Source organism: Nannospalax galili, unplaced genomic scaffold (genome assembly GCF_000622305.1).
Source record: "Nannospalax galili isolate Female #2095 unplaced genomic scaffold, S.galili_v1.0 scaffold881, whole genome shotgun sequence".
Lineage (NCBI taxonomy): Eukaryota > Metazoa > Chordata > Mammalia > Rodentia > Spalacidae > Nannospalax > Nannospalax galili.
In genome coordinates, this window is record NW_008344709.1 from 1,131,889 (window position 1) to 1,143,406 (window position 11,518).

The 11,518-nt window shown below is 40.1% G+C and overlaps 1 protein-coding gene across 1 annotated transcript in view; it reads left to right on the plus strand.

Moving 5' to 3' along the window:
* Window positions 1-2,483: 2,483 nt before the first annotated feature.
* LOC103740378 (von Willebrand factor A domain-containing protein 5A) overlaps window positions 2,484-11,518 on the plus strand; it is a 30,851-nt gene continuing 21,816 nt past the window's right edge. The window contains exons 1-10 of the mRNA XM_017800083.2: window positions 2,484-2,566; window positions 3,530-3,594; window positions 5,768-5,825; window positions 5,943-6,145; window positions 6,772-6,994; window positions 7,108-7,283; window positions 7,567-7,681; window positions 10,801-10,970; window positions 11,227-11,315; window positions 11,480-11,518. Of these exons, the coding sequence (XP_017655572.1) occupies window positions 5,783-5,825; window positions 5,943-6,145; window positions 6,772-6,994; window positions 7,108-7,283; window positions 7,567-7,681; window positions 10,801-10,970; window positions 11,227-11,315; window positions 11,480-11,518 (1,058 nt within the window). The 5' untranslated portion in view covers window positions 2,484-2,566; window positions 3,530-3,594; window positions 5,768-5,782. The remainder of the gene's footprint in view (window positions 2,567-3,529; window positions 3,595-5,767; window positions 5,826-5,942; window positions 6,146-6,771; window positions 6,995-7,107; window positions 7,284-7,566; window positions 7,682-10,800; window positions 10,971-11,226; window positions 11,316-11,479) is intronic.

The window sequence follows — 11,518 nt, forward strand, 5'->3', positions numbered from 1 at the left end:
CTCCTTGCAATGACCATTAATGAATAAAATAACTCATGGTTGTTCAAAATGCTGAGGATATGTGAGGGTGAGTTCTTAGCCATAATCAAGAAATTATAACATCCTCTATAAAGCTCAGAGATCATAGTGGAAGAGGACAGAAAGAATTCAAGAACCAAAGAAAACAAAAAGCTGCACAGTACTATCTTCTGGTCCTGGAATAGACAACAAAGTCATGACCTAACAGCTGTAGGCTTCTTCAGGCCTGCATAAGACCAGGACTGTCAATTATGGATCATGGAGGGGCTTGCTCATTTGGCCTTGCTCCTCCTTTGTGATCTATTGGCTAATGGTGGTTCTGGGGGATGGATAGTCATTGCCCTCTGTTGTGCTCTCTGAAGAGCAGCCCCCCCCCCCCGGCTCCAATGGATAGTTTCTAACCCAGTATGACTCAGGCAGCCTGGGCTGAACTCAGTAGGCCACAAAACAAAACAAAAAGTCATGAATGTAGGAAAGGAATTTGTAGGGAGAAGGGTGAGAAGGGCATTAGAGATCAATATTGGGTAATACTTAGGAATTGCAAATCACAAGAATATACAATTGTGTGGACATAATTAATCTGAAATAACCTATATATTATATAAGGTCATGCACCTCATAAAATGGTTTGGAAACAAATGACAAGCAGAATACAATGATGACATGGTCCCATAAGACTGTCATGGAGCTAAAATTCCTATTTCCTAGACTTGCCCTAACCATCATGATATAATAGTCCAAAGCTCCATGCCTTTACAGTAATTCTGGTGTGATGAAAGCCTCCCATGTTGCCTGTCACATACCAATATAGTACATGCAATTACACAAAGTGCAATACTGTTGGTATTGACAATGAATGGCTATGTTATTGGTTTACAAACTTGCTATGTTCTACTGTATAACACTCTGTCAGTGTTTTAGATTTTATTCCTCTTTTTTATATAAAAAAAGGAATATGTTAAGCAACAAGCTGTTATGCCAACAGTAGTTTCATTTACCTTGTGTGCTGGATAGCTTTACTGTCAACTTGACACATCTGGCTTGAGGAAGCCTCAATTGGGGATTTGTCTTCATTGGACCAGACTGTGGCCATGGCCATGGGGTACCTTCTTGATTGTTGAGTGATGTGGGAGGGCCTAACCCACTGTGGGTGGTGCCATCCCTGGGCAGGTGGGCCTGTGTTGCATAAGAAAGCAGGCTGAGCAGGAGCCAGAGGAGCAAGTCAGTAAGCAGTGTTCCTCCATGGCCTGTGCTCAGCTCCTGCCTCCAGGTTCCTGCCCTGAGTTCATACCTTGGGCTCCCTAATGAACTGTGACCCGAGAGATGTAAGCTGAATAAAGCCTTTCTTCCCCAAGTTGGTAGAGGTCAGAGTGTTTTGTCACAGCAATGAAGAAACAAAGACACCATGTGTTCCTGTGTCACTTAATTATAGCTGGAGCCCTTGTGGGGTAAATGATGTACCATCCCGAGCTGTATAAATACACCATGAAGAATAGCTGACACATTTCTCAGGAAGTATCCATGGTTAAAAATGTGTAGCACTATTGTGTTTTACTTGAACATTTTCATTACCAGATATACTTTGTGTAGTCCTAAATATTTATTTTGTTATTGAATATTTCCTCACCTGACAATATAATTTTGAGGAAAGCATATTTTTTTGTCTTGTTTCTTACCACAAGTTCAATGTGCACATCCTTTCCTGGTGATATAGAATTTTAATGGATATATATGTACTTAAAGAATGAATTAAGTATTTCTCAAAAAAAGCCTTAATCATTTAATTTACCAAATTTTATAGGGAAGAAGTGAACTTTTCCTCTCTGTTTAACCAACACAAATAAACATGTATGAAAATGAGTTCGTGCTTTACGCACTGAAAAATATCAATATAATTGTATGTTGTGCTTATGAAACTGTCCTTCAGTATAAAAAAGTATCATATGTATGCTGCTGATTTAATGCATGCTAGTTCTATGCAATTGACATGTCTGCTCCTTGGCAGAAATCAAGCACTAGGGTTTGATTCTACCAGACCAGAGGATGAACTCTCTTCCCCTTACAAGCGTCTGCCTTCAGCGGCCCAGATACTGCCTCCAATAGAGATGAGATACTAGAGCCAACAGAAATCAGTTTCAGACATGGGGAGCAACATCAGAAATGACTAGTGCAAAAACAAGCCACCATTCACTTGTGTAATCGGTCTGCCATTTGAAAAAGGAAAAAAAAAATATATTACCATTGCTAATAAAATTTATGCTTACATTGTGCTTTATATGATTGTATAAATATGTTTGAAATTCCTATTAATTTTTATCTGTATCTTAAAACAGTCCAGTTCATGTCTTTATCCTAATTTTATAGATACAAGAACAGATTCTTCCAACAAGATAGAAGCAGAAATTAAATATTTGGTTAAGAATTTTCAGGTGATCCCTTAGTCATACAACTGTAACTTTAGAGCTGATCCCTAGATGCCCGCAAGTTTTCGGGAAATTTTTGACTACAGCTGGTTTCACTTTCATTCAGGGGCTGGTGAATTCAGAAGGTAGGTGAGTGCTCTGCTGTCTTCCAGCTCTGAAAAGGGTCCTGCCTGCTGCTTCTGAAGAATAACTGCCTCTTCTTCCAAACCTAATCCCAGAAAGGACTGGAGTACTTTTTAGCTGGAAGCCTCAGCGGGGCCTCAAGGGGTGGAATTTAGTTCTGGTGTGTGATTCCTAAAGATTTCTCTAAGTTCATAGTGCAGGGAATCGTGTGGTTGATGCAGGGGACATTTAGTTGTCTTCTAATCATGTTTGCCATCATATTTTTAATCTCTCTCCTCTCTCTCTCTCTCTCTCTCTCTCTCTCTCTCTCTCTCTCACACACACACACACACACAGATAATAGATAAAGCTAGAATAAGAAATTTTCAGCAGTAAAGGGAAATGGTTTCACAGCTTCTCATAAATACAACTTAGATGCTCCACCCACCCCAATCCACTGCAGATCCCAAATCTTTCTATATAGACATTTGGAGATGGAATCTGTAACTTTTGTAAATAGTTGGCACTGAAAAGCCTTAGATAACACTAAGGAATACATCACTGTTTTCAATCCAAGCCTCCTCTCTAATCCCCTCATAGCTTGCCTATTGGATCTCTGCCTCTCCTGCTCTTTGCAGTAGTAAACAGCAGGGGTATTGTTAGCTGACTCCCTGCCTTCGCCATGTTTTTCTCAAGGCTGGTTCCTGCATGGTGGCTCCCTCACTCAGAGAGCAGCCGGCTATCCTCTAGCTGCAGCAACTTCACTTGCTATGACTTTGGCCACCCTTGGGTCTAATCTCTACTGCAAATGTTACTAGAGCTGTTTCTAAATTTCCATAGTGAGAAACAGTAATACTTCCCAGAACTGATTCTGTTTGTTTGAGGAAGAGTGGCAGAGAATGTGAAATCCCTTACTTTGTGGTTGGAAATAGAAAGTATTTTTTTTATTATTGTGAGTGACCCTGGACTTCCTCTCTCTCTTCTAGGCACCCGATTTGAGCACTGCCAGCCTGAAGCTCTGAGCCAGACAGTTCTTCACCTGATATATTAGGTGAGTCTCTAGCTTTCACATTCCTCCTGGTGTAACTAGAAATTCTCCATCCCCGGGATCCTTGTCCTGCCCCATCCAAGGGTCCTAATGGAAGACCTTCCCTTGTGCATACTCTCCTCCCGGATTTACTGCTATATCTGTGCTGTTCAGATACCAGGCCTTCTGAAGCCCTTGGGTTTTTCCAATTGTTCATATAACAGATGTGGCAAACAACCCTGGTTTGGGGGTGTAGATTTGTTTGATGTGAAGCAAGATGTATAGGAAATGCCACTGATATAGGATATTATCTGCAGTGAGGCTAAGGAGTTATCCCCAGCCATCCACCCCTGTCTTTGGTCAGATATAGAACCTAGGATTCTGCACAAACTGGCAAGTAGTGTTCCACTGAGGTATGCTCCCAATGAAAGGTCATTTTTATGGTCATTTGGATAAGCTTTAAAAGCTTTGAAACAGGCGTAATAAAACCTCCAGATCCCTGATGCTGGGGTTGCTCATGGAAGGAAGGCTGATCTTTAAGGGAGTTTTTTGGCCTACTGAACTCATGGAGAACGTCGTGGTTCTCATGAACTCATCTGTTCTTGGGCCTCTGAGTATGACCTAACGACCTTTGTCTTCAGCATGCTATTTGCTCCAGGCTGTGTCCTTTTAGTTCTTTAGAGTGGGTTTTCAGTGATAGCCTCACTGTTGGTGTTGGACACTGGGGATCAAGCTCCCTACAGTGATAAGAAGGAGGGGCAAACCACATATGACCAGATTCGATTGGCCCAGAACAGCTTCCAGTAGAATTAGGGACCATTTCTATTACTTGACTAACCTGTATTTCTGTGAATAAAATAATCATGTATCACAGAAGCACAAATTCTCTTTTTTATCATGTCACATGAGATTTAGTCAAAATTATAATCAAATTTATGAAATATATTTAGGAAAAAGCTACTCTAAAAGAAAGAATATATTACAAATGTATCTATGCATATGAAACTATATTTTAATGCATATTTTGTATATATGCTCGGATTTTCATAGATTTGTACAGTATATTTTGATCATATCCACTCTCACCTTTGACAACTCCTTGACCCCATGGAGCACATCCCACTCCCACTACATGGCCTTCCATATTGTTCTTAACCTATTGAATCCAATTGGTGCTCTGCATATGTACATGTGTGTGCAATCATCCTATGGAGCCCGGACATCATACCAGGGGCCACATTCCTGAAGAAAATGACTCTCTTTTTCCCCTAGTAGACGTCCCCATCCAATAGTTCCTAACGCAGGGATAAAGCTCTATTTACTTTTCCCATCCATGCTGAAATGTGAATTGGCTTAATCCTGTGCAGATACCCACAGCTGCTCTTGGTTTATGAGTGCAATGGCCCCATCATATCCAAGAGGTACTGATCCCAGCAGGCCTCCCCACACCTCAGACTCTCAGAAACTTTCTGCTACTTCTTGATGGTCTCTGACCTTGGTTGTGGTGAGGCAAGGATGTGGTGGAAGGTGAAGAAGAAAACTGAGCATAATGTAGATGTCGCTTTAGGATAGGGCACTCTGCAATCACATGTTTTCTGCATTTGTGACAGTTTTGAGTCACATAAAATTTTGAAAAGAAAAAGTAGAAACACAAGCAAAACCCTGGACTCTGACAATACCAAGTCCTGAAGACATGTGACAAAGAAAGAGATCTGTGACATGGGAGTCCATTTGGATCACATGGGTTTTATGTGAAGGTCTGGGAGTTTCATGCTAAGGGACTGAAAGTAAAATCAAGAGCAGCACTCATTCCCATCTTTGTTGATGAAATGCCTTCTCTGGACAGATCTTAGTCCTGGAAATTTCCACATACAAATTTATATGTGGAATGTATTATGGTTCTCATTTTAAGTAGAGAATATTGGTGTGCAATGGTGTTAATTATGACACCTATTCAGATTCCTATGAAAGGTTCATTAGACACTGTAAAAGTAGAATTGGTGTGTAATGTATCCTCGAGGTGTTTTAGAGATTTCCAATTTAGTTAACTCTTTGGGCTCCCAACCTGAACAGTATTAAGTCTTCTAGTTCCAACATGAACAGTTAGAAGTTTCTTCTTTCAGAAGAGCATATAAGCTGCTGGTGTTGATTTGCTAACTCTTAACATGGCCTCTGTTCCTGATGTATCTTTTCATAGAAACAAAGTGTCCCAATGGAGCGTTCTTGTGGCCTACTCACAGGCACAAAGGAGCCAGGTAAGCCTGACTCCTGTATTTTTAATGCCAGGATCGTTAGTACCCAACATAATTCCTCATCTGAAGGTGACACTCTAGTAAACCTTGTTGAACTCTTGAACCCTGATTTCTCCCCAGTGCCACTGAAGAGCATCTCTGTGACCCTGTCCATCCAAGATTTTGTTGCTGGGGTCTCTGCAACCTTAAACTATGAGAATGAGGATAAAGTCCCCTTGGAGGCCTTCTTTGTGTTCCCCATGGATGAAGATTCTGTTCTCTACAGCTTCGAGGCCTTGGTGGATGGGAAGACAATTGTGGCAGAACTGCAGGAGAAGATGAAGGTGCGGGCTGAGTCCTTGATCTCCTCTCTTCTTGTTTCTTTATTGCATATTCCTTTGATCTTCATGAAGAATTCATAAGTGCTTATGTAGAATGTTCTTTCTTCCATTTGATTCTAAATACTATTTAGCTTAAAAAAAATAAAGCAGAGTAAATCAATTAGAGGCTGTATTACTTACTTTTCTGTTGCTGTGATAGAAACACTGACCAAAGCAACTTATAGAAGGAAGAGTTTATTTGTGCTTAGGGTTCCAGGGGAATTACAGTCCATCTTGGTGGGAAGCATTGTGGCAGAAGTGGCTGGATGAGGAACGAAAGTTAGGTTCTACATCTACCAGCAGGCACGGGAATCAACAGAGCTACTGGAGATCTGGCAAGACTTAAGAATTCTCTAAGCCTGCCTGCAGTGATGTGCTTTCTCCAGGATAGCCACACCTTCTAAAACCTCCCAAAACAGTGCCACCAGGGACAAAATGGAACCTATGGAGAACATTTTCATTCAAACCACCACAGAGGCTATCAGAATACAGCTCTGAAGTTCATAGGACCCATAATACATCCTTCACACTGGTTCACATCTTCTTGACTACTTGTGATTTCATTTCCACCCCTCCTGCTCTTCCCGTAGGCCCATAGCAACTATGAGAATGCTCTCTCCCAGGGCCACCAGGCCTACTTATTGGAAGCAGACGGCTGTTCTAGGGATGTCTTCTTTTGCAACATTGGGAACCTGCAGCCTGGGGCCAAGATGGCACTTACTCTGAAGTATGTGCAGGAGCTGTCTCTGGAAGCAGATGGGGCCCTGCGCTACGTGCTCCCAGCAATCCTGAATCCTAGGTACCAGCTATCTGGTAAGTACTTTGACTCTTTGAAAGCCAGTTACAGAACTGGGTAATTCCCATAAGTTGCTGGGTGTGTTGAAACCTGTTGGCATGGAAAGCAGAACTAAGATACCTTCTTATAGACCGATCTGGGGACAGTTGCCTGGATATGAAGACTCCTATAGTCCCTTTGGAGGACCTGCCCTACACACTCAGCCTAGTGGCCACCATCAGCTCCCAGCACAGCATTGAGCGGGTCCAATCCAACTGTTCCTTGAATCCTATTGAGTACCTTGCACAGGATAAGACTTCTGCTCAGGTGATTATTAAGAAAGCAAGTCTCTGCTTGCTCCCTATGCCTCGGGGTTTCATCTGATCCTCATCCAGACTTCCAAATCTTCCTTCCTTCTTCTAGTCACTCAGAGGGAGGGATGCTGTCTTCTTTCCCTATTCTGGATAAAGTGTGGCATCCTTTCCCTAGTCTTCCCTGTGTTTCTGATTATGCTCATGGTGGAGAAAGCCTGCAAGCGTGAGCTCTAACCTTATCACAGGGAGAAAACTGTACAGTACCAATGTCTCCCCTCTGCTGCTCTCCAATGCAGGTTTCCTTGGCTGAAGGACACAAGTTTGATCGGGATGTGGAGTTCCTGATTTACTACGGGGAAGTGCACAGCCCCAGTGTATCTGTGGAGATGGGGATGCCTGAAATGAAGCCAGGTATCTTCTTTCTTCCTCTTTGGTTCTTTTCTAAGAGGTAACTCCAGATTATTCTTGATTTTCTATCTATGTATTTAGTGGCAGACAAAATAAATTGGTATGAAATTTCAAAAGACTTTGCAGTTACACATGTGAAAATGTTTAGGCTTAATAAATAATCAGGTGATTATGACTATTAGGTCAATTTAAGTATATTAGTAGTTAATTTGGTAAATAATGTGAATAAATAATTCATAAGTGAATACTCAGCCAGTGATAAAAATGTGTAAAGGACTGCTCTTGACAGAATTTATAATCCGGGTCAATGATCTCCAAATCTAATAGACTTATACTTTAAATTGTGTAGTGAATTTCGAACTCTCATAGGCTGTATAAAGAAAATAGTTTCACATCAGCTATTTCAGGAGTGTTTTGTCTATAATTCTAAAGTAAATATTCATTAAAGAAAATTTACCACATTTTCTTCGAAATAAAACTAAATATGTATATGATATACAGTGGTGTCAACCAAAATTTCAGTAGAATCATGTGTTAGTAAATGATGCAGTCATGAATGCAGTCATGAATGCAGTCATGCAATAATGCAGTAATGCAGTCATGAAATTCACTGAGTCATCAATACCCTGATGAGCAATGCTGAAATAACGAAGGTGGGTATGGGAGGATTTGGTTGTGAACTAGAACTGTTGGAAATAATGCAAATGCTATACTCATGTATGAAATTCTCAGAGAAATGAAATGTAATATATATGAAATAATTTAGATAAATTATTTAAAATATTGGGAGGATAAAAAAGCAATTATAAACCCTGATTAGCACTATTAAATAAAATGTGAATTAGTAAAATAAATGTTCTCTAATAAAAGAAGTATGCTTAAAGAATAGTTTTATTTTCAAAAAAATCATTTTATATTTCAGTAAGCATCTTTTATTGATTAATTCATGCCAGTTAGATAATATTTCACTAGCATGTTTTTTTAACACTGTGATTAATATGACTGAAAAAAATTAAATTTAATTATTTTTAAATGTTCTGTACACTTTAGTGATTGATCTTTTGAATGAATGAAAGACTTTATAATTTCTTTCTTTGTATTTTAGTCGATTATTTCTTACACGAAGGTTAGCTTCCTAATGATTTTTGGTTTCTAATCTACCTTTAATGGTGATTAGTTTTTAATTTTTCCTAATTATAGATGTTCTTCCTTATAATTATACTTACATAACCCATGCAAGTCTTTTCCTCTGTTGGAATTTCTGGCCCACTCTGCCCTTGGCTCCTGACATTATCACACAAGTCATGAAGGATTCTGTAGCTTTGATATTTCATGTGCATTTGATGGAAGCATCCTTGGATCAGTGACATTCACAGTGTGGTGCTAACAAGTTCTTGCTTCTGTAACTATAAGTAATGTGAAGACATTTCCATGAAGCTGGTTCACAATCATCCCCCACAGTCTCACACTGGCAATATTTGGCCAAGGTGCCTTCACATTGAGCTCACTAATGGGTGTGCCTTAGTTTGTTCTCATTATTCAACTGTCTTTGCTGAGGTCACTGACAGCATCCTGTACACCTTTGGGTTTCCTGGAGCCAGCTCTTTTTCCATGTAACTCTATGACTTGTCTTTGTGTCTTTGTGGATTGCTTAGCTGTTTTTCTTTCTTTTTCTTTTTCTTTCTTTTCTTCTTTTCTTTTGGTATCCTTGGATACTCATGAAATGTTTCAACTTTGACCATTTCAACTCTGACCTCCTCATCAGACTGGATCATTTTTACCCACCACATAAACCTTCATGATGTTAGATCTTAATATGTAAAACTGAGGTTTCCTTTTCTTCCCTTCTAAGATGTTCCCTTGATATAGAGGAGATTTTCTCATCTATCCCCTGTGACCAGATCAGCAGGACATCAGAACACACAAAAGGTCAATTTCTCAACCTTGGTCATTTCTTCCAAGATGCTACCTATATCTTGCCCTTTTACATTTATTTTGCTTAGATGTTTTTCAGTTCTCACACTCAGAGAAGCACACGGGAAACTTAAGAGTTTCTTGACTTGCTAAAGCACAGACTACGTGATGAGTAGTTCTAAATATTCAAAACTTAAAATGTATAATTCCATAAAATTAAATAGAAAATGCAGGGAAACAATGAAAATACAATGCATACAATACAATACAATTTCATGTATGAGATTCTCAAAAATAAAACTGTTAACAATTAATAAGAATATTGTTTACAAATTGCAGTTAGCAGCGCAGTATGAGTTAAGCCCAACTCTATGTTCCTTATGTATCATTTGAATTATTACCTCGATTCTTCATTGGAGTAAACTGAAGTTAGCTCCTGAACCGAGGGCTTAAGGTTGCAATGCCTCATTTAAAAACAATGAAGCTCTGATTATGCAGGTGCATGGCGGTTTGTGTTGTCCTGAAGTAGTCATAGTAGATAGCGTGCGTGCAGTGCTCACTACACATGCAGCATTGTTCTAAGCAGTGCAGACACGTTCATTCCCGCCATTCTCATGGCAGCCCTTCTGACTTCAGTACTGTGCTATTCCCATTATGACCTGCTGTCTCTCAGCATGGACAGGAGGCTACCTTACTCATTCATTACATCATGTATCTAGAGACATGAACCTTGTTCATATGTATCTCATTTTCAACTAGTTCTCTAGGAGAACATCTTACTTACATTCCCAAGAAAGTTCTCTTTTCTCTTGTCAGTTTAAGCAGTGAGCACAAGGGCATCAATTTTCAGGGTTTCAGTTTATCAGTGATCCATGTGATAAATGTCCCATTGTTTTGACTTGAAGAAAAGGCTAACCTCTGCCAGAAATTTTGTCTGGATCTTTTGCTCATGCTGAAAAGTGTTAACCTGATGTCCCAATCAGCTGCTGAGATACCAAGAAATTTAGATGCTGATATCATATCTGTTCTGCTTCTTTCTCTTGTATGCTTACAACTCACCTCCAGTCCTGTACAAGCAGAAAATGTACAAAGATCATACACAGAGTTTTATATTTGAACTTTCCCAGCTCTGTATTGAAGTAATTGATTCCTGGTAACTTTAGAATCCTAGATTCTTTGTGCCTCTCAGGGCTCTTCTTTCTGTGTAGATAGTTTCATGGGAGCTCCTTCTGTGATGGTGAGTTTCTATCCAGAGATCCCAGAAATAGAGACCTTCAGGAGCTGTGGAGAATTTGTCTTCCTCATGGACTGCTCAGGAAGTATGGACACCCCCATGAGTAACCAAGAAAGGTCTCAGTTCCGGATAGATGCTGCCAAGGTAAAGGAGATTCTTTCTTTGTCACGGGTCCCATGTATAATTGAGGATGATTTGGAAGGGTACTAATACAGGCCACTCATAATGGTAGGTCTGATCTCCATCTATACAACAGCAGACATGGCCACTCTGAAACCAGTCCAGAAAATATGAGATGTTAAAAGGAAGGATGACCTTGTACATCCCAGAACTTAGACAAGGTCAAGATCTTTCATAGAGTGCTCCTTCACCCTGTCTCCTCATCTTCTCTCATCTTCAGGAAACACTGTCTCTTCTGATGAAGAGTTTGCCTCTAGGCTGCTATTTCAATATTTATAGATTTGGATCTTCCTATGAATCATTCTTTCCGTAAGTTTTTGGGAAGTCCGTGGAGTATGAAGGAGGGTAATGTCAAAAATGAGTAGTGCAGAGCTGATCTGAGCATTGGGGTAATCAGGAGAAATTTATGATAGATTTCTCAGAGTGGCAACGTGAGGCCACTGTCATGTGACTGATTCTGCTTGTTTCTCTAGAACGAGTGTGCAGTACACTCAGAAAACAATGGAGGAGGC